This window comes from Psammomys obesus, unplaced genomic scaffold (genome assembly GCF_907164565.1).
Source record: "Psammomys obesus unplaced genomic scaffold, mPsaObe1.curated_primary_1811, whole genome shotgun sequence".
Classification (NCBI taxonomy): Eukaryota; Metazoa; Chordata; class Mammalia; order Rodentia; family Muridae; genus Psammomys; species Psammomys obesus.
In genome coordinates, this window is record NW_026596034.1 from 36,168,817 (window position 1) to 36,195,485 (window position 26,669).

At 55.8% G+C, this 26,669-nt stretch overlaps 2 protein-coding genes across 7 annotated transcripts; one reads left to right on the plus strand and one right to left on the minus strand.

The window, feature by feature from the left end:
* The first annotated feature begins 1,203 nt into the window (after positions 1-1,203).
* Positions 1,204-4,744, plus strand: Foxf1 (forkhead box F1). Its single transcript, XM_055621136.1, has 2 exons — positions 1,204-2,185; positions 3,384-4,744. Exons 1-2 carry the CDS (start codon positions 1,204-1,206, stop codon positions 3,542-3,544), a joined length of 1,143 nt encoding a protein of 380 aa, XP_055477111.1. The 3' UTR covers positions 3,545-4,744.
* Positions 4,745-14,488: 9,744 nt separating this feature from the next.
* Positions 14,489-24,838, minus strand: Mthfsd (methenyltetrahydrofolate synthetase domain containing). Of its 6 annotated transcripts, none has more exons than XM_055621133.1 (8): positions 24,768-24,838; positions 23,459-23,562; positions 22,115-22,228; positions 21,064-21,177; positions 19,452-19,542; positions 18,079-18,191; positions 17,792-17,917; positions 14,489-15,722 (listed from the first exon to the last, which is right to left on the minus strand). In XM_055621133.1, the coding sequence occupies exons 1-8, from the start codon at positions 24,781-24,783 to the stop codon at positions 15,282-15,284; spliced, it is 1,119 nt and encodes a 372-aa protein (XP_055477108.1). In that variant the 5' UTR covers positions 24,784-24,838; the 3' UTR covers positions 14,489-15,281. The 6 variants fall into 6 exon arrangements, with proteins under 6 accessions (XP_055477108.1, XP_055477107.1, XP_055477105.1 ...); XM_055621132.1 differs by lacking the exon at positions 24,768-24,838 and adding an exon at positions 24,535-24,757 and having other exon boundaries at positions 22,115-22,207; XM_055621130.1 differs by lacking the exon at positions 24,768-24,838 and adding an exon at positions 24,535-24,757.
* Positions 24,839-26,669: the final 1,831 nt, after the last annotated feature.

Consider the following 26,669-nt stretch of genomic DNA (forward strand, 5'->3'; position numbering starts at 1 on the left):
CTTTGCCATCTCTCAGGAAATCAGAACCTGTGCTTGTAAAAGGGGGACTCAGGGCCGCGGGGCCAACTAAACGGAGTTCAGAGTTAAGCGTGGGGGGAGGGGGCTCCGAGGAGACTTTGCTGTGTGAGTTCGGAGCTGAGAGTGGCGTGTGTGTGTGTGTGTGTGTGTGTGTGTGTGTTGTGTGTGCGCGCGCGCATGAGGGAGATCTCAATGGCAACTCCGGTGGGAGCCTGGGGTACGGGAGTGGGACGCGCACTGGGTGCAAGTCTGCCCGTCTGAGCTGGCAATTTGTGGGTCTGGCTTGGGGCAGCGGTGCGAGAGCGCTCGGCCCTCGTGTGCGCGCCTCCCTGGAGGAGTGACGGGTCCCCCCTGCTCCGGGACCTGTGCGTTCCCCGGCACCGCAGGAACTGGAGCCGGCGTCCGGGTCCCGCTTGCAGCGCTGGAGACAAAGCGGCCGCCGAGCGGCCTGCGGTTTCGTTTTCCGCCCGCGCTCGGCCCGGGCAGTGGCTGCCGCGCGGCGGCTGGGCGAGTCCGAGGGCCGCCGGGCGCCGGCGCCGCGCCGCCCGGGGCGGAGAGCGAGGGGAGGCGGGCCCTCCCGGGAACTTACGCCGTCTTGCCCCGGGGGCCCGGGAACCCGGGAACCCAGGCGCTCGCCCTGCCCGCGCTGGTCCCGACCCCGGGCCTCCGCCACCGCCGCAGCCCAGGGTTCCGGCAAGACCGGGGTCCCGGGCGCGCGTCCAGCCCGGCCATCCGGGCCTGCGGGGCGGGGACCGGTGCACCGGGTCCAGGTCGGTAGAGGCGGAGCGGGCTGAGCCGCTGGGGGAGGGGGGGCGGGGGCCAGGGGACGCGCAGGGAGGGACCTGGGGTGGGGGGGTCTCGCGCAGGCTGCTAGCTTGGGGGGGGGGGAAGAATCGGACGGCGCAGGCCGCGGGGGCTCAAAGGCGTGCGGCCGGGGGCGGGGCAGTGCCGGGCCCCCTAACGCGCGTGGCCTCCCGCGGGGGGGAAGAGGAGGAGGAGGAGGAGGGGAGCGCGCCCGGGGAGGGCGGGCGCGCGGGGGAGGCGCGCTCGGGAGCCGCAGTGACGGCAGAGGTGCAGCCGCCCCGCGCAGCCCCCTCCCCTCCCTCCCCTCCTGCTCCTCCTCCTCCTCCCGGCTCGGCGGCGCAGAGCAGCGGCGGCAGCGGCGGCGGCGGCAGCAGCCACCCGATGTCCGCGCCCGACAAGCAGCAGCCGCCGCACGGCGGGGGCCCGGGAGGAGGCGGCGGCGGCGGCGCGGGCGGCCAGGCCATGGACCCCGCGGCGGCGGGCCCCACCAAGGCCAAGAAGACCAACGCCGGCGTGCGGCGGCCGGAGAAGCCGCCCTACTCGTACATCGCGCTCATCGTCATGGCCATCCAGAGCTCGCCCAGCAAGCGCCTGACGCTCAGCGAGATCTACCAGTTCCTGCAGGCGCGCTTCCCCTTCTTCCGCGGCGCCTACCAGGGCTGGAAGAACTCTGTGCGCCACAACCTGTCGCTCAACGAGTGCTTCATCAAGCTGCCCAAGGGCCTCGGGCGGCCCGGCAAGGGCCACTACTGGACCATCGACCCGGCCAGCGAGTTCATGTTCGAGGAGGGCTCGTTCCGCCGGCGACCGCGCGGCTTCCGAAGGAAATGCCAGGCGCTCAAGCCCGTGTACAGCATGGTCAACGGGCTGGGCTTCAACCACCTCCCCGACACCTACGGCTTCCAGGGCTCCGGGGGCCTGTCATGCGCGCCCAACAGCCTGGCGCTGGAGGGCGGCTTGGGCATGATGAATGGCCACTTAGGGGGCAACGTGGACGGCATGGCATTGCCCAGCCACTCGGTGCCCCACCTGCCTTCCAACGGCGGTCACTCGTACATGGGCGGCTGCGGCGGTTCCGCGGCCGGGGAGTACCCACACCACGACGGCTCGGTGCCCGCTTCCCCGCTGCTGCCAGCCGGCGCCGGCGGGGTCATGGAGCCGCATGCTGTTTACTCCAGCACCGCGGCAGCCTGGCCGCCCGCGGCCTCCGCAGCCCTCAACAGCGGGGCCTCCTACATCAAGCAACAGCCCCTGTCCCCTTGCAACCCGGCAGCCAACCCCCTGTCTGGCAGCATCTCCACGCACTCCCTGGACCAGCCATACCTGCACCAAAACAGCCACAACGGGCCAGCAGAACTGCAAGGTGAGTACCCTTGACAGCCGCTGTGAACCAATCTAGGTTCTAGAACATTAGCAACAACTCTGAGGGAGGCAACAGCCCACCAGGCCTTTGGCCATCACTCCTCCCTCTCTAGAGTAGTGCAGTTTTGATACCCCGGGTTTAGGCTGGTTGAGTTTCGGTTCTGGCTGTCCCAAGGCTGGCCAGGTAGGCCCCGTTCTCACCAAAAAGGACTCAGACTTGAGCACTCTTAGGTCCCTGGCCATGTGGGTCTCTTCACATGCAAAGGTCCTCTGTGTCCAGTCAGGGGCCTAGTCCTGGTTAGCAGGCCCACCTTTCTGAAAGTTCTCATGCAAGGAGTCCGTGTCAGGCAAGAACGGAAGAGTTAGGCCCAAAGCAAGAGTTAGGCCCAAAGCGGCCTGGGCCCAGCCCTGAGAAGCTCAGTCCAGGCCCTTCAGGGAACCTGCTTTGTGAGTCCAGGGGGCATTTTGTGTAGACATAAGCTGGCACTATGTGATGACCAGGCCCGGAATCTGAGTCCCAAGTACCAGCGCTCTTTGTCTTTCAGGATCCAGGTTTCAAGGTCCCTCAGTGGCTCACCCCACTGAAGAAAAAGATAGCCCTTCATGGGTAGCCTTCGGTTCTGGAAGGAGAAGTGGGTAAAGTGGGTAAATAAGTTGTCAGGAGGCAGCACAGAGGCTAGAGGTGGTGGGCCCGTGGCCCGCCTCGCCACAGGGTTCCCACCCTGCTTTTGCCAAGTCGAAATCCAGTTTTCACCCACCCTGAGCCCTGCCTGTCCTTCTGGGTTGGACATGACTGGACCTTGCTCCGGGCTCTGAATCTTGCTGACCCCACATTGGGCTTTTCACTCCTGGAAGCGGCAACTGCACAGATCTCAGCCTCCCAGGCCCTGGGCATCCGAAGCCGTAATTACTTTCTCCGCCTTCCCCTTAGGCATCAAAGGAGCCCTCTGGGCCTGGCTGGAGAGGCCCAGGCAGTTGAAAGCAGGACTTCCAGCCAGTGTTCTAGCATAGGTTGTGGGATGCACCCTGAGGAGCGATTCCCCTTCCCCAGTTCTGTTCTGTCCCCACTGAGGGCTGCTCCCCCCCCCCCCCCGCCCCGCCAAGGCCAGAAAGTGCTGGGGCTAATAGCAGTGTGCTGAGCCCTCTGGGTGCCCTGTAAGCTAATGTTTTGCCCCCCGCCCCGTCACCTCCTCCTACAGGCATCCCTCGGTATCACTCACAGTCGCCCAGCATGTGTGACAGAAAGGAGTTTGTCTTCTCTTTCAATGCCATGGCGTCCTCCTCTATGCACTCGGCTGGTGGAGGATCGTACTACCATCAGCAGGTCACCTACCAAGACATCAAGCCCTGTGTGATGTGATGTGTGAGGTGAGGCCACAGGCCCTCCAGCCCGACCTGGCCGGCCCGGGGACCAGGAGCCCACCGCCACAAGCTGCTTTTCTCTGGAGGTATAATGGCAGCAGGAGAGGCGGGCCCACCCTCTCCCCTAACGGATTATTTGTAAAGAAACCCCAACACAGACTTGGCGCTGTGGTCGAGAACACCACCCCGCTCCTTCACTAATTTCTAAAAACAAAACAAAACAAAACGAAAACAAAAAACAGTGGCTGTGGGGCCAGATCGGACCGCAGCTGTCAGTAAGTAGATGCTTATTTTCAACCCCATTGGAAGTCGGCCACGAAGGTGCTGTGTCGGGGGAAGCCAGCTACACGGAAAGAATTCTGCCCAGGTCTGTCCGCCCCTCCCACACCGAGGGACAGGTTTTTAGAAGCACGTGAGCAGTCATTAGCAAATGCTTTTATTTTTGGTTGAGTATTTATCTTCTAATTGTTAACGTTTTGAAAGAATGTCTTGAAATGCACAGGTATCCCCCTCCGCCAGCGGTTTCCTTCCCCCCCCCTGCCCCCTGGGGGAGGAGGAGGAAGGAACCAGGTGTGGCGTCCCCTCTCCCGACCGGGTCTCCTCGAGCCGTCACAGGTGGCTCTTTACGGGAATGACACGGATACCTGGAGCCGCTGTTTGTCTTTTAAAAAAAGAAAACAGTGGCGGAGAAGCTGCCCCAGCCTCCGGCCCCTTCCGTGTTCTTCTCCGGCGCCTTTCACTTTGTTTGGAGAAGCATTTTGACTTCTCCCGTGGGTGTCGTTCTGTGTCCCGGTCTCTACTGTAAGTCTCTGAAAGGAAAAGAAGAACACGGCAGGATGCGGGGATGTGGAGGCTGTAGTTGAGGCGCTCTGCTGCCGTAGACAGGCTCAGCCTGTTATTTATTCTGCTTAATTTCCCTAATCAGAACACCACCACCTCGCTCTGCCCTCTCAGTATTAATGGTGTGACTTCGTTGGCAATATTTGCCGTGTAGAGTTGTTTGTTTTGTTGTTGTTGTTTAGCTATCCATTGTAAATTTGAAACAAAGGCCAATCCGTGTAAAAACAAATTTCCGTATGTTTTATATAAATATATATAGTATGAAGGACTGTCCCCCTTTTTAGCATTTCGGCCGCAGACGCGCGGCATCTGTGACACGCATTTTAAGCCTCCTTCTGCACTGTATAAAAAGGACAATCCGAGGGTATGCTTTTTGTGTATTTTTTTTTCCTACAAAAAGAACAAAAATAAAAAGTAACATTTGTACCCGGCCTCTAAAATGCTTGTTACTAGAAATAAACTCGAGTGGCTGGTTTATTGGGGTGGGATGGGGTTTAGGAGACCAACTCATTGCCACCCCAGGAGCTTCAGCTCTCTGGAAAAGAAAATTATAAATCTAGGGAATCTGCACCCCCCCCCATTAGCCCTCTTTTTCATCCTTTATTTCACACTGCAGTAAAATCTGGGTAGGGATAACTTTTTCCTTGCTTCTGTTTTTTGAAGATGAATCCTCTGTCCCTCGAAATCTCATTTCTTAGTTTAAAGAAATAACCAACCGTTTATAGAAAAACTGTAGTCCTTTATTCCTGGGGTGCGCGCGCGCACACATTATATTTATTTTTTACATATATACTTTACATATATTTCTGTGTAATTTTCCTGCTCCCTGAACTCAGGCCTGAGTTCACTCCAGGCGTGCGTGCGCCTTGACCTGTCTTGCATTCTGTTGTGGATAATGAAGCCGCTTGAGAGCGTTGTCTGTCTTGTTTGTTTTTACTTATTTTGCGCTCTTATTATTTTTTTTTTAATTGCCTGATGCTCCCCCCCCCCCCCCCCCGTGGACTCCTGTAAAACCCAGTCAGGAAAGGATGGTCTGCGGGTTCCCAGGGCTACGCCCACGTTCCCGCCCCTAACATATTTCCCTTTTAAATCGTATTTTTCCCTCTCTTCTGGAGACAACGGCTAAGCTCCGTCTCCCCTGACCAGCGCCTCCATCACCAACCTTCCACCTAGGAAAACAAACAGAATAAGCCGCGTCGTCGGAGCCGCGGTCCTGACCCACCGCAGTGTCTGCGCGCGGTGGGGTCGCGCCTCAGAACCTGCTTCTTCTCAGACTTGACATTCTGGGCGGGAGGGTAATTTCTCTGGTGCTCGGTTACATCAAAATTATCAATAAACTCGTCTGGGCAATTAATGTCCCCAACTAGCAGCTGTCTATAAAACCCAGCTAAAGAGGACAGGGAAAGGCCTGAGCTGGGGCGCCTGCAGCGTCGGGCGGGGGCTGCGGCCTGGGACGGGTTCGAAGCCAGGGGTCGGCTCTGCCCTTGGGGGGCGAGGCCTTCCCTTCGGAGTTGGAAAGCAGGTCCAGGGAAAAGGCCTCAAGCGAGCCCTACGGCCGCGGCCCGACTTCGCCCCAGGGGGGGACGAGAGAAGCCCTGAGGCCGCTCCGGTGCTGCGGCGTCCGCGGCGCGATCGGATCCGCGTCCATCCCGGCGGCGGCGGCGGCGAGACCCGGCTTCCGGCTCATCCCCAGGCCCCTGTGCGGGTTTCGTGGGATTTCCCAGCTCCCCCACATCAGGACCAGCTGGGTGGAAGGGGCCCTGCAGGAGACGGCGGCGCGGAACCGGCCAGGGCCCGGGGGGATGGAGCCTGGCCGCCGCCGCTCGCCTGCCTGCCGGAGGGGGAGAGGGAAAGCTGCCCGCCCTCCCCGGGAAGTCCCAGCCTGGGAGCAGGGGACGCCGGGCAAGCCCAGGGGGGCCGCCCAGCAGCCCGGGGGGCCCCCAAAGCCGCCGTGAGGTGGGTGCTGGAGCTTCTCCGGGGCTCCTTTCGCCTCCACACAGGCCGAGTGGTGGGAAGCGCTCGACGTGGGGCCCAAGAAATCGTCAGGGCACGTGCAAGTCGCAGGCTCAAACTCAGCGCGGGGGAGCACGAAATTGTGTGTAGCTGCAGAAGTCTCAGGCGGCGCTGGCTGAGCTTGAGTTCGTTATCTCTCAGCGCCCCGTCTAGACTCGGAACTGCCCAGACGCCCTGAGTATGTGTAAGGCCTCAGGCAGAAGGCCCGGAGATGGACAGGCCGCAGGTAGGCAAGGGTGGGCGCGCAGCCGCCCTGTGGGCGAGTCCCACGGTCCCCTCCGAGACCTCCTCCTGCCGACCGTGGTGCCCAGCGGGAGCGGGGGCGCCACTCTGGGTTCCACAGACCGCCAGGGTCAGCCCACAGAAATGGACCAACCCTGGGTCTAAGCTGGGTCGAACCGCAGCGCCTAGCTAGGGTCTGGAGAGCAGCAGATGTGACATTGTGGCCTATGGAGACGCATTCTACAAACTGTTGTCCATTCTGGGTTGTCCTTTCACTTTGGGAGTGAAGGGTCGGGCAGGGAAGGCTCCCTGCCTGCCAGGCGCTCGCCAGCGACTGTCTTCCAAGGAGGGAGTGGAAACACTGACCCAGAGTTCTTGCCCTGAGGCCACCTGCTATTGTGCAAACCAATGCAGCTCTCTTTGAATTCCCCTTCTCTGACAATCTTGTTCCAGTGAGATGAGCCTTGACGTGACGCGCTCAGGAGGAAGGGGACACGTTTTCCTGGCACCCAGAGGAGAGTAGTGGCCTTCCGAACTCTGTGTTTCTCACCCCAGGATAAGGGACATGTTTGCAGCAACCCTCCCTTCTCCAGAGACCTCCTCTTGGGGCCTTCCTGTAGCGTCCAGGCTGGGGATAGCTAAACAGCAGGTTTGGGCCTGAGCCCACCACACACAAAATACTCTACTCGTGGGTCCCAGGTGGGGAGAAGTGAGGATCACTTCACTTCTGCTCAACACATGGGGAGGGGCTTGAGAGCTCCCACTTCTTGGCAGGGGTCCTGGTAAGGGCTAAAGTGTGAACTGAGCCTCATAGTCCTCTCAACCACAGGCTACTCCGCTGAGGTAGCTTGGTCTGGCCTCTGCTGCCCTCTCCTGCTGGCCCTGGCTCCAGCGGCAGCCTGGGAGAACTGGGGGCGGGGCAACTGGTGGCATGGGAGACACTTGCATAGGCAGCTCTCTGTGGGCGGGGGCCACATTCCATCCTCACAGCATCCCTCAGGTGGCTCTCTCCACCCCACCCCACCCAGGTTTGGAAACCAAACTCAGAGAGGACCCACAGATGCAGGTGTCGAGTAAGAGGATGTGGGGTTGGGGCTCAGACTGCCTGTTTTCCTGGATAGCCCATTCTCAGTGGAGAGGCCGATGTTGAGGAGGGATTCCTGACCCAGTCCAGCCTTCCCACCAAGCCACCATGAGAGCTCCAAGCTCCCGGGCTCCGAGTCAGACTAGGGACTCCAGCTTCCCTCCCAGAGTCACAGAAACTGCCATTTCCAACCCCCCCATGCCTCCTCCCCTTTCTTCCCTCAACCCCTTGGTACAGTGGAAATCAATGTCAAGCAAAAGCTGGAGCAGAGAAGCTGCGGGCGGCAGTACGGTGTGGCTGCCTGATTCTGTTTCTCAGAGCTGGGTTCTGGGTGAGGGGAGGAGGGGCTTTCTTTCCCGCAAGCCCAGGTGGGGCCGCTGCCAGTCGCTGGACTCCGGGCTATTGCAGAGATGAACGGATGGATCGTGGGCCTTTAACCATGAGCTTTTTTCCCTGTCTGCATTTACACACACACACACCCTAATCCTTCTCTCTTTCCCCCTCTTCTCTACTCTTTCTGTGCAAAGTGCTGTAGCCAGGGTCTCACTCTTAGGACGGCATCTACCATAGATCTCTGCTCCCATTCTTAGATTTTCTGGTGTGCTCTCACAGCCCAAAGAGGAACAGGATCCAAGTGAAACAGGATGGGTGAAGAGTGGCCACAGCTGTTCAGTCCACCAACACTGAATGCCTACCAGGGCCACACTGAGCAACCACAGGTGCCTGCCATGGCACTCACCACCACCACGGTGGCCAGGCCGGCACAGCCCAGCTACTGTCAGCTGATGGACTCCTGTCCACAGAAGAGGCTCACCTTGAGGAGAACCTAGTGGGGAGGTGGGATTATCAAGGAGGGGCTGCAGGCGTGCTCTGCTCAGAGCAAGTGCTAGGGCCTGAAGCTGTGGATCCCCTGAAGGGATGTCACTGGTCCTGGGCCCCCCAAGAGACAATGGGGCGGGGCAGCCTGAACAGAGCTAAATGCTACCCCTAGTGAACCCAACTATAGTGCCTGGCCAGGCCACACAGCACCGCTAGGATCCACCTCTAGCATAGTTCTGGTGTTCAGTGCCCTCGTGGTGACACAGGAGTGGCTCGGAGTGGGGGGTGGGGGAAAAGGGACCGTGTGCTAAGCCTCTCTGAGCATCTTGTTAAAACTAGTGACATCATGCCAGGGAGGTAGGGCCCTGAGTTCCCTGACTGTCAGGGTCATGGCCACTTGGAAGAATGCCAGGTCCTTAGATGTCCCTGTAAAAGGACAACTTGTCTGTCTTTGGGAATGTGTCCTGAAAGCAGGTTCTAGATGGGCACAGGATGGCTCTGGGTTTCTGTGAGACAGTGGCCTGACAGGCCCCGGCTCCCACTGGAACCCCAGCATCAGCTCTGGTTGCTTGGGTCACAAAGCTAGGCTTGTGGGAAGGAAGGCAGCGAGTGGGACACAGTGGTAAGGTAACCCCCGGGAGGGCAGAGCAGCAGCTGGGCGAGGGGCAGTGGGCACAGTAGGCTGCACTTTGTGGTGTCACTCCAGGGAGAGAGCTCAAGGTTGGGGACCTCTTGAAAAGAGGGAACCTGGGACCCAACAGGAGAAGCACAGAACCTACCCTCGGATTTTCGCCTCGGGCTATTTCTCCTGAGGAGACAGCGCCACCTGCTGTCCATTTCTCACAGTTCCTGTAAGAAGGACGGAAAATGGGTTTTGTGAACCCGCAGGCATTTGTGCCCAGATGCGTGGACCCTATTTCAGACTCCATGACCTCAGTTTACGGGAGGTGGACTGTTTTTGTTGGAAGTTGAACTAATCTTTCTAGTTACAGAAACAATAGGGCTTTAGGAAAATGAACTTCAGAAAAGTGGACCGTTAAGTGACTTCCTGTCCCATCAGGCAGCTTTGCTGGGCCCAAAACACATACCCTGCACATAGGGACCCCATGCCTTCCCCCCTCCCCAGGAGCTGATAATGGACACTGGGGATCCCAGCCCCTGGGTGGAGTTCCGGACCTCATTCTGCTCTTTCTAACTTTGTTTTCTTCCCTCCTGTGATGCCAAGTATTGTGTGTGTCTCCAAAGAGTTAACTGATGAACTGAGGCACAGAGAAGGCGAGCCCCTGCCTGAAATCACACAGCCAGAACACACTGCCAACCCCGCCCCACCCTCCGGGCAGTGTGTGGCTCTGACTGAGGATTCTTCAACCGCTAAATGTTCTCTGTGTTCTGACAAGCTGCTGTGGCTTCCGGTTGGCCCAGAGGCTCTGCTTGCGGCAGGTTGGCGTTCCCCTGGGGACGGCCTTTTTCCATTGAGCAGGGCCAGGCTCCAGTGCTCCAGCCTCTGGCCTGAGACCCTTCTCTGGAAAGCTGCTCCTGATGGTGGGTTTGTTGGGCCTGCAGGTGGGAGTGATGTCAGACTTACCCACAGCTCAGCACCTCAAGGCCGGTGCTTAGGGCTTCTAACCACCCAAGTATGGAGCACCCACGCCACACAGACACACATCAGCTCCCCTTTCAGCCTTGGAGATTTATGGTCCTGGGAAATAAAGGGCCCCATTCACAGCACGCAGCAAGGAGCCAGGACCACAGCTCCTTACTTGAATCTGCTTGTCTGAACGTCTCCTTGGCTGTCCCCAGGAAAAACCTTGGGCGACCCAGACCCTCTAGAGGGCTCCGAAGCACAGGAGGGATCTGCAAGAGCTCCAGAGTCCTTGGGACTGCATTGTGGCCACAGGAGCACTAGAGGGGCAGGGTCCACAGCCTAGAGGTGAGAGGGTTGAACTGGCAATGCAGGACGTGCCCAGCACAGTGGCTGACCCCGACACCCAGGCCACACACCCAAGCCCCTGTTTCTTCTGTTGCAGGAAGACCTGTGTCAGCTCACAGGGGAGGGCTGATTTTCTCTCCCGCCAAGTGGCCCTGGCTTGACCCTGCTTACTGAGGGTAAAGAGCGACTTGGCTCAGCTCCTGGGACCTCGGCTGCCTGAGGGACCTGCATCTGCAGTGGTGATGAGGTGAGGATAAGTCTTCTGTCTACCCTATGAATTGCCGCTCTTCAGAGGAAATAGTGATCTATAATCCGTGACTTATGGGTGCCTGTCATCGTCTGTGACAGTGCGTGAAACTACACAATTGATGACTTAGGAAGCAAATACTTGCCCCAAGTTTAGTGGCTGCAAAGTGTAAGTCATGAGGTGCCTCAGTGGAGCCAACTCTTCATGGCTCCTCCCCCAGCTCAGGATACCTTCTGAAATGGCACACCGTCTCTGCAAGTGTTGGGTGGCTGATCGGCTCCAGGGGCAGCTCAGCATTGTCACTGATGGGGCTGATCTCCGGATGACAAGCCAAACATGGTGTGACTTCAGTCAGATTTGGGGAATGGCTTCTGGTGGGGAGGGCTGGACGTTGCACCAAACTCCAAGCTCCCTGAGCACTTCCGGATCTTGGGAGAATGAAGAGAGTGCCTTTCCCCCAACCCAGGGAAAGGGAGTTCAGAGTGTAAGCAAGGTCAAAGGGGCAGTACCGACTAAGGAGGGCTGAGGACCTCAGGTTGGTTGTCACCCACACTTCAGTCCTTATATGTGGAAGTCTACTTTGCAGATCTACTTTGCAGAAAGGCTTTGGTGCTTTAAAATTTGAAGTGACTTGTGGTAGGAGGAGGTAGTCTCTATGAGATCGAGGCCAGCCTGGTCTACTAATGAGTTCCAGGACAGCCAGGGCCACACAGAGAAATCTTGTGTCTCAAAAAACAAAACAAAATCAAAAAATAAATACATAATACAACTGCTGTCCTCTTTGTCTTAGGGCATGTGTTCTATCTGGGGTGCTAGTCACGGGGCCCACGTAAAGGTGCATGAACACAGCTGCGTCCTTGATTGGTGGCTGGAGCTGTGAGAACAGCGGGTGTCTGGGACCCAGGGAAGGTGGCATCAGGCTCAGGGGTCTGCGATTTGGGAAGGGGGGAGTGGCCCAGGACTAAAAGGCAAGCCTGTGTTTTGGCCCCTTCTACAAAGACAGAAAACTGCATCTCAGGCCACAGAAGACCATTAGGCCTATGCCCTTAAATGTGTATTTCCACAGGTTTGGCCATTCTAAGTGTTATGGGTGCCTGGTGGACAGACATGCCTCCCCTAATGTGACAGCTAATTTTACATCAACTTGACACAAACTGGAGTTGTTTTGGAAGCTGCTATTTTACATCAACTTGCTACAAGCTTGAGTTATTTTGGAAGCAGAACCTCAATTGAGGAAATGTCCCCACTAGATTAGCTTGTGGGCAGCTTCTGCTGTACTTTCTTGATTGATGGCTGACAGGGGAGCAGCTCACTGTGGGTGGTTCCACCCCTAGGTTGGAAGTCCTGGTTGCTACAATAATACAGGCTTAGGGAGTCATGAAGAGCAGCCCCCCACGGTCTCTGTACCGTGACTTGCACTCCTGCCCTGCCTTTCTCCAATGACAGACTGTGATAAGGAAGTATAAAACAAATTAAAGCCTTTCTTCCTCAAGTTGCTCTTGGCCGTGGTGTTTTATTACAGCAGCAGAAGCCCCAAGCTATGTAAAGTGACCCCTAAGGCTCAGCAGCCTCTGTCATTTTTTTTTTAAAGTTATTTTCTTTCTTTTTTTTTTTTTTTTTTTTTGCCTCTGTCGTTTTTCCTTCAACCTGTCTCTCCTCACAATGACCACTGCTGCTCTGGCCTCTCTCTCTCCCGGGGGGCATCCTGGCTCCTATAGGAAGTGTGACTTCACCATGACTGGCTGCAGGGCAGGAGGAGATGACAGCAGCATCACCTGGAACTGGGAACCTTGCACTCAAACCTCATCTCCAAACCAGGGCCTAGAATCACACCTGGAAGCCAGTGTGAGGAAGGCCACTGCCTGCGGCTCCTCTGCCAGCCCGCTTCATTCTGCTTACACGTTTGTGTGTGCGAGAGCGCGCATGTGGAGGAGACCAGAGGTCAACCTCGGCTGCCCTCCCCTCTTGCAAAGGGCAACTCCTGAGCATTTCCTTGCAAGGTTTCCTGAGAAGCTTCTACTAGGATCCCGCTGGCCGTGCTGGAACTGACAAGTCTCTCTGCAGATCTGGAGCAGCTTTCCGTTATCTTACAGGAGCCTGAGCTGCTCATCAGCTACCGGTCCAACTACTTGTGATTTTTACTGTTGTGTGTGCATGCACAACTGTACTGCCATGCGTGCAGCACCCATGGAGGTCAGATCCCTGCAGCTATGAGCTTTGTGGTGGGAACTCAACTCAGGTCTCCTGGAGGGGCAGTAAGGGCTCTTCAGGGCTGAGCCATCTCTCTAGCCCCTGCTGCTAGACTCTAAAGCCTAATTGATGCTGGGAGCCACTGGTTTGTATCTTCCTGAATTAACTAGCTTCTCATCACTGTGAAGATGCCCAGCTTCAGGCATCAGGCTGTCACGCAGGAAGCTGAAGCTCTGCTCTCACTGGGCTAGCCAGGACATAGGGCAAGCATACACAGGAAGAGGCCGGTGTTGGGCTAGTTTTATGTCAACTTGACACAGGTTAGTCATCTGAGGGGAGGGAACCTTCACTGAGAAAATGCCTTCAGTAAGACTGGGCTATAGGCAAACCTGTAGAACATTTCCTTAGCGATTAATGCGGGTGGGCCCAGACCATCTTAGGCGTGGTCATCCCCAGGCTGGTCCTGGGATCTGTAAGAAATCAGGCCGAGCGAGCCAGTAAGCAGTAAGTACCCTTCCAAGGCCTCTGCATCAGCTCCTGCCTCCAGGATCCTGCCCAGAGTTCCTGTCCTCACTGCTCTTGATGAAGTTAGATGGAAATGTGGGTGAAATAAACTCTTTCCTCCCCAAGCTGCTTATATCATTGCCGCTGCCTCCCCCAAGGGCTGGGATCACAGGCATGCGCCACTGCTCCTGGATTGGTGTTTCATGACAGCAACAGTAGCTGTAAGACAGCCAGGGTGGGACCCAGCCCTGGGGATCCATTTCTTCCAAAGAGCCACCCTCCTGCCCAAGTCCCTGCCACTGGTGAAGCCAGATACCATGTGGGTGGAAAACATGGAGGGGCCCCAATTCCTGCAGCAACAGACTTCACCACAGCATCACCTGACAAAAGCTTTCTGCCCATTTTTTCCTATGCGTGCCATACAATCACAGTGGCAAAGAATGCAAAGACTGTCATCTGTGGCTCCCTGGTCACCTGGAGAACCAGCCCTCAAAGGTATTCCGAGCGAGGGTACACCCTGCAGCGCTGACCCAGGCTTAGACTGCGGGCACGCGGGCATCAGTGTTAGGTCACTTCAAACAAACACTCAAGTGGCTCAGGTTGCACGTCAACATTTGGATTACTCTGGCCACAGTGACAGGAGGCTCATGCCATCTGGGTGACATGAGTGCTCACTTGACTGGAGTCAGGCTTGGCTGACTTCTGGGTGAGGGTCACCTCCCCATTTCCCAGCTCTGACAGACAGCTCACATAACATGGATTTCCTAAGTCGCTCATGGCCTGCTGGTCTGCAGCAGGAGGGAACAGACTGCTCCCTGCTGCTAACCTTAAGTCGCTGTTCCCCTGGGAACACCACTGTCAGAACAGACACAAAGGGCAGGAGAGGCCCTGAATTCAGGCAGAGCCCTGACAAAAGCAGGGAAGGGTGAGGATGGGGTGGCCCGTGGCTGTACTGGGGAGGAGTGGGAGGGTCAGCCAGGCCAGAGACCAGGGCAGCTCAAGGCCTGCTTTCTACGTCCAATACCTGTGATAACTTGGAAGAGGTAGTTATGGAACTAGCAGTTTTCTAAGGCTGGGTTACTGTAAAAAGACGTGTCACAAATTTTTTTTCTTTAATATCTGAGCAAGGCCTGCCCTTCTGGAGCAAAGGACAATGCTAACAGACAGTGGGGAAGATCCACTGGTAAAAATAAGAAACTTCTCAGGCATGCGTATTTGCACAGAATAAACTCTCCACCTAAATGCTTATTTTGACTTTCCCCTAGGATGAATGGAGGAGTGCTTCTGGGAAAAGCAGCGACAGCCCCACCCTCCTCTCATCCTCACCTGAAGGATGGCGAGGCCCTAAGCCTGTTGAGTTATAACCGTGCAGCCTGGGTAGACATGATCACGCACTTGCACAACACAGGGTTCCAGGAACAGAACTCAAGTCTGTGTTCTCTGCCCGAGGAATCCCCTCCCCACTCCAGTTCTGCTGGGCTGGGGGTCTCCAACGGTCACAAGGCTCTGCCACCCTCTCTTGATCCCCTGAGCCTGCCAGGGCCTCTTCTCCGCAGGCCTCTGTTCACTGTTTCCCGCATCCTCAAATCGGGTCTCTGTTCTCTACCCCTTGTCCCTGCTGCTCTGTCCCTAAACCTTCTGCACCCACAGAGCACCACATGGACTTCACGAGAACCAGAACTGGAATGGGTCAGAGCTTGCAGCATCCTGAGTGTCGTGAATGTTGCTTGCTACCATCCCTGCTCACTAAAAGTGCAGCCTCTTCCTAAGAAGAACAGAGCCGAGGCCTCACACAGCAGCAGGTCATCAATGGCAAACTGTCACATGCCAGAGACGTCTAAACAACAGAATGGACATGACGGTTCTACTAGGGGCTACTAACCAGGTCATGTATTCCTCTGTTGTGCCACCGTCAAGACATTGGCACCCAGATGTAGGCCCTGCAGGAGAGTGACAGCCTGCTGGGCAGCAGCCGAGTCTGCGTAGTGTAGAATGGCCCTATGCTGTGGCCCCTGCCAGGTAAGCCTCAGGGGCGCTGCCCCCAGCTCCTGGAGGGCTCTCTTCAGCTCACGCACACGAGCATTGTAGGGCAGGTTTCCCACGTACACAGTGGCGGCTAGTTGTGGGTCTAACCCCTGCAGGGAGCGAGGGGACCCTCCCTGGGAACCTGCTTGTGGCTGTGGTAGATCCTGGGGCCTCTTGACAGAGCTTGGAGCTGGGCGCCGGCTGCCAGGCTCAGCTTGAAGAGTGACATCCTTCCCAGCCCGCCTCTCTCGCTCACGGAGGCTCCTGAGCACTGGGATTTTCGTAAGCAGCTCACAGCTGACCTAAAAGAGAAAGCAGCTTCAGTTGGCTTGGGGTGTCCCGGAGGTAGTCTCAGCCAGGAAGTCTGGCAGTGCGGCACAGCACATGCACAGACGGATGCGCAAGGGTCCAGATCAGTGTCTGGGAGGTTAGAATCCACTGCATGCTCAACTTTATTCTGTGATGCTGCGGTGAGGCACAGCGCCTCAACAGGCTAGGTAGGCATTCTACCACTGGGCTACAGCCCAGCCATTTCTTTTTATTTTGAGACAAGGCCTCACCGTATTGTCCAGGCTTGTCTGGATATCAAACTTACTATCCTCCTGCCTCGGCACCCAGAGTGCCAGGACAATAAGCCTGCAACACCTGGCCTGGATTCCACTGCTTAACAGAAAGCCACCAACCTGCGGCTCTGACCCCGTGCCAGCCTGAATGCAATCCCGACACTATGAAGTTGTCCAGATTGGCCCTCCATGTGCCACAGTGAGGGTGGAACAGCCTCTATGTTCCTGGAGGCCCAGGAAGCAGAAACAGCTGGGACTCCAGAAGAGGCTTCTGCAGTCACTGGTATTAACACGGGCCACAGAGGACAATTCCCTGCCTACCTCCAGGAGAGTGCGGGCTCCTACTGTGCCTGTGACAGTCGTTTACATGCCCAGGAACACCTCTGGGGTCACACTGAGGCTGGCCCTACACACACAGCCAGGCTGGTCTGACACTGAGTCTGACTCAGGTAGCACCCTCTAGCAGAGGGTCACCAAGCTGCTAAAGGAACAGCTCATTGAGCTCGGTGCCAGCCTTTGGGGAGCTGCACAGGCCACCTGCAGAGAGAGTGGATGCCAGATCACCATGGGGAACCGTGTGCCTCTGAGGATGAGCCAGGTGCCTGATCCCTGTGTGCAAACACAGCTGGCAACCTGAGGACCACGAGGACCACGAGGACCATGGCACTATAAGCAGCCAGCTTTCGGGTGTACTGAGCTGGCAGGCTCAGCCAGAACAACTGTGCCTGCACCAGGCCAGGACCTGCTTCTGACACTTCTCAGCCATCAGAGACAACTTTCCCCTTTCTTTGGGGGCCACAGAGGTGGCAGACAAGCAGCACTGAGAAAACAACCATGGCTCCATGGCAGAGTTTCTACAGTACACACACCAGGTCAGCACTCAAGTTGAGGTTGCTTTCCTACGAAGCCGAGTGGCTCAGGAGCCGCCATGATGTCATCTCCTGATGCTCAGGCTACTGTGCAGCCAGGTGTTACTTCTCTCTAGAGCAGCGTGTTTTGAGTAGAGAGTGATGACACCCCGCAGGGCTTGGCCCACTTCTTCACAATTCCTAACCCCACTGGCTCTGGCATTTCCCATCTGCTCATGTGAGCGCTTGCGGAACGAGGTTCATGTGGCTGCCAAGGCTGACAGGGAGCCTGTTTTTCCTAGCTGGCAATTAGAAATGGTCATTACATTCTGTCAACATGCCACACGAAATAAAAACTCTACTTGCTAATCAAACAAACAAAAATAACATTTTTCAAGCTCTGTAACTAATCCTATCCTCCAAAAATTATAATGTAGATTTCATTTTCACATGTCAATCACCTACAAGTTTATAATCCTTTATGAGGGCTGGCAGTGTAGGCTTGTAATCCTGGCTACTTGAGGAGCCTAGGCAGGGAACAATGCCTCCAACATAAATAAACAAAATAAACAAAGGAGCCGGAGGCAGCTCAGTGGCAGAGTGCGTGCCCAGCATCACAGGGCTGTGACTCCAACCCACACAACTGCACAGCCGACAAACTGAAAGCCCTCCGGCTCTGGTGGCCCCGATCCCAAGGAACGACACCCAAGGCTGACCTCTGGCTTGCACACCTGCACAAACATGCATACACACACTGGAAAACACCGATTAAGGAGCCACAGAGCAATGACCCTTCCATCATTGGGCTCAAGGGAGACTCTAGGCCTCAGCTTGAAGATGTGACTCCACCATTCCCATTTCCACAAAATGCTGATGTCCAGCCACAAAGGACAGTGGACAGGGGTAGGAACACTACGAGGACCACTGCAGTAGGCTGAGTCAGCCATGGTGATGACCCACCTTGGCCCACATGATCCCTGTTGGCTTTGGGCGCGTACAGCCTGTAGCAAGGACCCTGGTGGGGGTGATGATGTAGTCAACAGTGAGGTCATGGTCCTCCAGAAGAGACTCAGGGATGTCAACGACCTGGACAGGGTGAGGAGCTGACAGTCAGGTTGAAGTGGGGCCCAGCGGGAACTGAGCAAGTAGACAGATGCTCTTCAGCAGGGCAGCAATCAGCACTTCTCACAGCAGGTGGCTCCTAGAGCAGCTGGCAGGGGCACCAATGACACACCTGCAGCACGTACCTGGCAGTCATGGACAATAGTGACCACTGGTGTCCCCTTGTGTACAGCTCCCATTGACACCATCATGGCGTATTCGAGATCAGCATAGCCTTCTCCCTTCCCAATCCGCCAGCCTAAGAGAAAAGGCAGGGGCACAGCAGAAGTGGGGACCTGTCAGGCCTCTGTGGAAAGGAAGGATCCCAGTGTTCCTGCTGTCCGTAGCAACCCACAGCGGCCCTGGAATATGAGCCCACAGAGCCAAACACTGAGAGTGCACAGTGAGGGAACGACCAAGCTCGCACAGTGAAGAGCAATGACAGGGCCACGTTCCGTGCTCTGAAATCAAAACCCCGAAGTCCCAGAAGGTCAGTGTGTGAAGACAGAGAAGGGAGCTCTGACTCAAAGGGCAGGTGCTCTATCTGCCTGAAAAGCAAGGTGCAGCGGGGACACTGGGCGCAGTGGGGCTTCGCGGCCACAGGCCCATGCAGGCGGAAGCACAAAGGACAATGGTCAGCAAGCAGTGATGGCTTTTGGCTCCCAGCCTGCACCTGAGCTCTCCTCGCCTGGAGTCTGGGTGCCGCCACAGCCCAGCCCAGGAGGAAGCAAGCCACCAAGGTGCCTCCCTCAGCCTCACATCTGCCTGAGCTCCTGACAGGCAGAAATGTGCATGCGAAGGAATGAGCCAAAGACAATGGGCAGCCGGGCACCAACAGCGACAGCATGCGCAGGCCACACAGCCAGGGGAGAGCCGAGGGAAAGGCAGTGAAAAGGCAGGCAGGAGGCCTGCACTAGTGCATCCAGCCTTCCTAACGCTGCGACCCTTTAATACACAACCTCATGCTGTGGTCACCCCCAACCATACAATTGTTTTCCTTGCTACTTCGTAACTGTAATCTTGCTACTGTAAATATCTGATATGCAGGGTATCTGGTATGTGATCCTTGTGAAAGGGTCTTTCATCCCTACAGGAGTTATGACCCACACAGAGGCACACATGCATGTCCTGTGGGGATCGGGAAGGAGGTGGACATGGGCGGGAACCTGAGGGAGGAAGACTTTGAGTCTGAGGCCAGCAACACTGTCTTTAAAAACCAAAACTAAAGGCAGGGAGAGATCATGGCTTGCTGTCAGCCTGCTGAAAGTTCATGCTGGGTAATTCCAACCATGGGCCGGCTCCGTGCATGCTATGAGGGTGTTCAGGCTGCCTTAGTTGAGCTATGAGACCCAGTCACTATTTTATGGCACTTAGCACGAGATGTGAACTGACTAAACAGGACACGGCCTGTGGAGGAGACTGGCACAGTGGCTAAAGTCAGGCTCTCAGTGGAGACTGGCAAGGGGAGGATGCCCAGGGCAGCTCTCGGGAGCGTCTGGACAGCCTGTCTTTAGCTTACCTTTCTCAGACACAGCCACAGATCCCACTACAACTAAATCCACAAGGACGCTGGCATCCAAGCCCACAGGGACGCTGAAGTTCCGGACGCCCTGGGAAGGGAGATGGAGGCTGAGCTCACGGCCTCAGACAGGGCAGAGCGCATGTGGCTCCCACACCCCTCTACCGGAGGCAGTGCCCCGGACAGCAAGTCCCAGGGACAATCTGGAGGTGAGTCTCCTACAGTTCCTATCCCAGGAACAGGACCAGAGGGAACTGAACACAGACTCAGAGAGCAGTAAGGCCCAGAGAGCACCAGAGGCAGAGCGGGTGGAGCCACACACAGGCAGGGCAGACCCAGGTCAGCCACAGGAGCTTCGGGCTCCTCCCAGCGTGGGGATACCAGGACGAATGCTAGAACTGAGGCTGCAGGAGGCTGTGCCCTGTAAGCCGGACACGAAGGGTCAGTACCCTTCGTGCGGGCACTCGTGCGTCTGGAAATGTGCCTCCAGTACGCCCACTTGTCCTGACTGTAGAGGCCTGCACGGGAAGTGTGAAAGGACTGCATCTGTGTGGCCGGCTGGAGACCTGGTAAGGTCAGGGTGGGTCTGCCTGGAGCACAGCACAGGGTCTGCTGGAGCCCAGTGCTGTCCCTCTCAGTGGCCTTGGAACCGGGCTCCTCCCTGCCTGAGCTGGGCTCGGGACAGACCACCTCCCTGTCTCTGAGTACTCTGTGGCCTGCGATGGACCAGAACTGTGATTTATCTCACTTCTTGTCCTTTTTAAATTCTTTTTTCAATCTTTTTCCACTTTCTTTAGTGCTGGGATGGAATCTGGGGCCTCACACGTGCTGTGGAAGGGCTCTAGTGAGCTGCACTCCATCGTCTCAGAACAAAGGTTCTGAGGTGCAGTCTTGCTGTAAGGCCACAGCAGGTTTGGACTGGCGATCTTCCCACACCAGCTTGCCCAGTAGCTGATTTCAGGAGTGCACCACCAAATCTAACCCTGCCTACTGGCTCCGCTGCGCGTGCATATTTTACCTTTATGACAGACTGTACACATTTCTGTACGCTCTAGCCAACTCTTTTTTTAATAAGAAAAGTCATGAGAAAATAATAAATAATTCAACTTTTACATAATAGACTTAAAGGAAAATCCCTTTAGGAGTAAATGAAATGACATGGGGTTTGTGGTTCTTTAAAAAGCTGCCAAATGTTATTTAATGTAAGACTCGAACCATGGTTCTCTAACACCTGAGTGTGTTTACAGACCAGCTTAGTTGGACTCTGAAGTGTCTGATGACAAGCAATCATGCTCTGTCAGCAGGACAACAACTGACAAGAGCTTCCCAGCCGGCTCTGCAAAGAGGGCCCAATCCTGCTTCAGCAAGCATAGGTGCAAAGCATAAAACCTACCACAAGAGGGCGCCAGAGGACCCGGTGCTGGGTCTAAGCCACCTCTTGAGTGAGCATTTTTAACCTTGCCAAACCATTCAGGTGATTTACTGGGAGGACAGAGTGGCTGAATTCGCTAAGGCTGCTCTCATGGCTCTGTGTAACTTCCATGATGTTCTGTCTTACAGTATGGGGACTCAGGAGGACCCCCCCTCCCAGGACAGGGCTCCCAGCACTCACCTGGGAGGTGGCACATTTCCTCAGTATGTCTTTGGTGGCTCCAGGGGGTGGCGTGATCTTGTTGAACAGTCCCGTCCTCAGTCTCGGTGTTGGGACCAGCAGTGTCTTTCTGCTCTTTGGGGGAGAAGGCAGTCATTCAACCACACAGTGGGCGCATGTTCTCCCCACTGCGGAGGAAAGGGAATTTCCTCTAAGGAACCTGAGCATACCCCGCTGCTTCCTCTCGCATGCCTTCCCTGAGGGCCACTGGGGGACTGAAGGCCACAGGATGGGAGAGTCCACCCCCTGTGCACCCCCCATCAGCAACAGTTCCCCACTGCTGTGTGGGGTGTCACTCTAATTCAAACATGGTTCACTGCCTGGGGAGTGAGGCTGACACAGCTGGTCTTCCAGAAAACCTCCTGGGGCCTCCGGGGCCAAGCACTGCTCAGCTTAGAGACAGAGTATTGCCCCAAATCACTGCTCTCCCTGTGAGGACGAAGGCCGTAGGCTCTTCCTCACTGGACCAAGTGGAAGGCCATGTCCCATCCGGCTGAGGCTTATCTGTACTGTGACAGCAGACAGGGACAAGCCAGTTACCACACAGCCGCTGGCAGTCCCAGGCTGGTTCCCAAAGCCCCCTGTGCTAGCAGCAGCACCGGCAGATGAGGCTCGGCAGAGCTACGGCAGTCACCACTTTACGTTAACCACGTCATTTGACAATACCTTTACGGCTCTGCCTTTATTCAGTTTGTCCACTTTGGGTATTAGAATTGCTTAAGACTATGAGCATTAAAATGCACACCAGGTTCCCTTCTCACGCTGACTGTACCCGAGAGGTCAATGCTGGGGGTACAGCCCAGACTCTGCTGTATTTGGGAAACAAAGTATCAGATTTCTAACTGGGGTCTTTTTTTGTTTCAAGGAGTTGGAACGTTGGCAATGCAGTGAAGAAATGGCCTGCTGTGAGTAGCAGCCATAGCACAGTCCACCCAGGTTCACCGCATGCGCTCGGCGGCTGCCTGGAAGTTGAGCCTTCAGGAATGAGGGCAGCTTGGGAAAGTGGAGTTACCTGCAGCGCCAGGAACCGGACACCTTCCAGGGGCTTATCAGGATCCACTTTTATTTCCTGTGTCCCAGCAAAGACATCCAGGTCTCTGATGCTCTGGCAAGCCAGGTAAGAGCCCTAGTTAGGCAAAGACAGTGCTGCACTCACCTCCAGCACGAGAAAGCGGGCATTTCTCTGAGGAGCATCAGGATTGACTTTAATGGTTCTGGCCACACTGAAAGCGTGCAGCTGAGGGAAACGCTCCGCAGCACGAGAAGCGCCCTGTGTAAACGTGACCACATGTCACTGCGAAGACTCGGGCCAAGCAAGGCCGAGGCTTCACAGCCCAGCATAGACCCAGATAGAGGAGCCCAGATTCTCCCAACGAGACAGAAAGAGCACAGGGTGGAAAGGGGCTAACCCAGAACTCAGTTTTTACTGAAAGGAAACTCTAAAAAGAGTACAAGTCCCAAGTACAGAGTCTGAGGGATTTTCACAAGAGAAAGGAGCCCTGTAGGCATCGCCCAGGCAAGGAGGAGGCCTAGGGGCCTCCTTTGTGTGCTTGACTCACTCCAGAGACCATGAGCTGACCCGATGCTTCCCACGCCCCTTTCCCTGAACTCCATGTCCACCTGTCTCCACAAAGCAGAGGAACAACTAAAACTACAGGGAAGGATGGTCTCCAGGGGCCCTGTGGTGCTGCCGGGTTCTAGGCCCATCAGGGCCTTGATATGTCTTCACGAAGCACTTCAGATTTTTTCAAAAACACAAAGCAAAGACCACAAACCATGTTATGCTGCTGCCACACCCCATCTCTGTCTCTCTCGAGAAGACAGGGCCTCATGTAACCCAGCCAGGCCTCCAATTCACAACGTAGCTGTGGAAGACTTTAAACTTGCCACCCTCCTGCCTCCGTAGTCCCAGTGCCGAGGCAGCCAGCACCTGGCTTACACTGAGTCTTTCAGGCAAACTATTTTCCATGTGAACTATCAGTAATAGTCGTCTTGGGTTGACTTATCTTTTGAACAGTTAGGAAACTGAAGCCCAGAGCTGGTTGGGTCACAGTGCTGGGCTTCCCTCTGGGGCCTCCACAAGCCCTTCCATAAGTGGCTGAGGCAGGCCAGCTCTGTAAGCACTGGCAGCAGCCACAGTACCCTTCCACTCCCACAGAGAGACCATGGCCCAGTGGGTAACGGAGCAGGATGGATCAAAACACAAAGAGCCCTTCAGGCCCTCCTGACTCCGCTTTCTGCTCACTGTGGCCCCCAGAATCAGTCCCACCAGAAAGCAGTGGGGCTGTGTCACTGATTTCACTCCCCCCAGGAAGAGCCTGATCCCTTTCTAACAGCCCCAAGAACACTTCTGTACCTTAAAGTTGGGAATCCTGTGATGAACGGGTCGGGGAAAGTCAGCTAAGTCATGGGATTCCATATAGTCCCAAATTCGTTCTCGGATGCTTTGCTTGGAGACACCTGTGACAACCAGGGACCATGACTTGCTGATAAAAAGCAATCCCGCAATGCGCGTGGCCACGTGGCTACCTGCTCTTGTGACACCATTGTGACGAGCTCAAGGCGTCAGGCCTCTTTTAAGGGCAACAAAAATAGCAGTTTTCCCCTCAAGCCTCCTCACCAGCTGGGAGGAGCACGCATGCTCCGGCCTTCATTTCTGCTAGGAAACGAGCAGACTGTAAACACGGCCCTGAAGTCGTGTTCTGTTCTCTGCAGGAACAGGGGCCCCTGCACACTCGGCAAACACCTAATGAGCTACACACCTTTTTGATCCAGGGTGTCACTGTTGCACGGATGGGACCTGAAGTGCTCTTCCTTCAGACCCCAAGTAGTGAGGAGTGTGTGCCACCAGGTTTGGCTAGAAGGTGGTCTCTTAATTATTTCGTGGTGCACTGGGTCAAACTTGGGGCTCTAAGTGTGCTAAGTAAGCACCCTATCACTGAGGCACGTTTAAACTGCCCTTTCAAATCGTTACCTCACAAACGGTTAACAAGCCTGCCGAGGAGAAAGTACATTTGTCTTTGTTACTTATGGCCGGGCTTGTGGTGGTGGCACAAGCGTTTTATCCCAGCACTTGTGAGGCAGAAGCAGGCGAATCTCAGAGTTCCAGGACAGCTACACAGAGAAACCCTGACTCGAAGAAAACAAGATTGATTTATTATGTATGTGCACCGCCGGCAATTGCGGGGTGACGCATGCAGGTGCCTATGGAGGTCAGATACCGGAGGGCACTGGGACCCTTCCCTTGGAATTAACTTTGAACCATCTCCTATGCTTGCTGGGACTGAACTCCGGTCCTCTGCTAGAGCAACAAGCGCTCTTAACCGTTGAGCTCTCTCCAGCCCCTTGTAAGTATCGTGGCATGAGAGCGTTTGCACCGACGGAGCCCACTGACCGGCAAGTGGATGCTCTGCAAACTTTCCGGGCTGGTACCTGTGCTTCCTAGTTGTTTAAAACGCTTCGCAGCGCGGGACAGGGAACACGCTGGGCGAGAGTGCCCGACGCTGAGCGACACCAGCCTTGGCTGATTCTCCCTCCCGGCTGTCAGTCTTGCCATCACGGCCGTGACTGGCCGAGCCGTGTCCTCCCCGCGCCGTACTCACACCACGGGGACTACTACGTTATCCTAGCCTCGGTTTCCCCCACTGCCCCTCTGTGCTCCTCACCCGCCGGGGCCTCCATGGCCAACACGTCACCGCGCGACGCCTTCGCAGAGTATCCCGGCGCGCTCAGTGACGTCAGACGCCTGCGCTTTGAACTGCGCGTGCGCACTGGACCTAGGTGGGCGCAGGCAGACGCATGCGCAGGTGATGCTCTGGGCGGGGTTCCTGTTCTGGGTTCGGGGTCCCCTCTAACTGGCGACTTGGGGTTCCCAGCGGTAGCACCTGACGCCTTAACGGACCCGAGGCCGCCGCTGGAGCCGCCTTAGAACGCGGATGCCATGGGCTTCCTGGGGACACAACACACATGCATATGTCATATATGGAATATATATATCGCATGTAGGGCGGACAAGATGGTTCGGAGGGTAAAGGCTCTTGCTGCCGAGGCTGACAACTTGAGTTCGATCATCCGGACCCACAGGGTGGAAGGAGAAAAATGACTCCATTCTCTAAAGCTGTCTTCTGCCTTCCACAAGCCGTGCTGTGTCATGAATATATACACACACATACAAATACATAAGGCATACTATAACATATACAAAGATGTATACAAAGATGTGTACACTCTTGTACGTACATTTGTAGAAACATCGCTTGAAATTCAAGGTTAACAAAGAAACCTGTGGATAGGAGTGGATCTGAGACTGGGGACACCAGCTAAAATTTCCACCTTCCTGTGTCCCAGAACAAAGAATTGTTCGGGGAACACGTGTGTGTGTGTGTGTGTGTGTGTGTGTGTGTGTGCGCGCGCGCTGCACCCGCACCCTCCAACATGTATGTGCAGGTGGAGTCGTGCAGCCTCGGGCTCTTGCTATTTTTTGGCCACTGTACCTGCTAGCTTTCTGCTGTGAGTTTAACAGTGGCAGTAAAGAAATCGGCACGAAGTGGAGGTGCCTTAGGGGGAGGCCAAAGCTGCTCCGTGTTTGCGGGAAGTCACTATGCTGTGTGTTTGGAGCAGCTGAGTTGGCTAAGGATGCACAGTCTGTGGTGGGCGCCCAGTCCCTACCCTCCGCAGCCTCTGATGGGTTCTGCTGTGTGTTTGTTCTGCAGCTCAGCTTTCTTTGCACCCTGAAGAAACAAGGCTTCCCTGAACTGCCCCCTCCCTGTGAGAGGTGGCCTCTAGGCTGCCATCTTCATCCATTCTCCAGCCGCTCAGAATTTGTTAGCACTCTGCCCTTCCTGGCCATTAATCAGCGTCTCACGATGTAGTCCTGACTGGCCTGTAGCTCATCATGGAGACCAGGTTAGCTTTGAAATCACAGACCCACTTGTCTCTGCCTCCCAAGTGCTGGTATCAAGGATGTGCACAACCTCACCTGGCAGGAGTCAGTTTTTATTGGTTATTGTTTTTTTTTGTTTTTGTTTTTGTTTTTGTTTTTTTGACGTTCTAGGTCCACAGCAAAAGCCACAAGAGTTTCCATATGCTCCTTGTCATATGGAAGCCAAGCCTTTCCCATTGTCAACACCTCCTGGTCACATGAGCAGGCCCCCCAGTCACCTTCCTGTCACCCTAGTACACAGCACTCCTGGTGCTGTGAGATAGTTTCCTGAGAAAGATGGACGTCGGGGGAAGGGACAGTATTTCAGGAATGGGAAATGGGAACAAAATGAGAACGGAAGAGAGCAAAATTGAATTTGGATCCAGCAGAGATGTGTTCTGGCTGAGAGCTGAAGGGGTGTGTGGACATTAGGATGAGTCAGGGCCTCACCATTAAGAAGCCGAAACATCACAGCTAGAAGGTACACAGTGGGGCTCAGGTAGGGCTAGGGGCCAGAGAAGCAGAAATCTAGGAATCTCTGTGATGCTTCAGGACTCCTGGGCTTGCCGAAGTGTAGAGCCTCCCATGGCAGGCTGGGCACAGATGGCTGCTGCCCAGAGCAGAACACCATGAAGAGCAGAGCAAG

Excerpts from the sequence above, each read along its gene's own strand:
- Foxf1 (XM_055621136.1), top strand. The coding sequence starts at position 1,204 with ATGTCCGCGCCCGACAAGCAGCAGCCGCCGCACGGCGGGGGCCCGGGA. Across the intron at positions 2,186-3,383 it reads CGGGCCAGCAGAACTGCAAG|GCATCCCTCGGTATCACTCA; the intron begins GTGAGTACCCTT and ends CTCCTCCTACAG.
- Mthfsd (XM_055621130.1), bottom strand. The coding sequence starts at position 24,658 with ATGGCAAGACTGACAGCCGGGAGGGAGAATCAGCCAAGGCTGGTGTCG. Across the intron at positions 17,918-18,078 it reads CTATTGTCCATGACTGCCAG|GTCGTTGACATCCCTGAGTC; the intron begins GTACGTGCTGCA and ends CACCCTGTCCAG. Across the intron at positions 15,723-17,791 it reads CAGGGATCATGTGGGCCAAG|GTCAGCTGTGAGCTGCTTAC; the intron begins GTGGGTCATCAC and ends TTTCTCTTTTAG.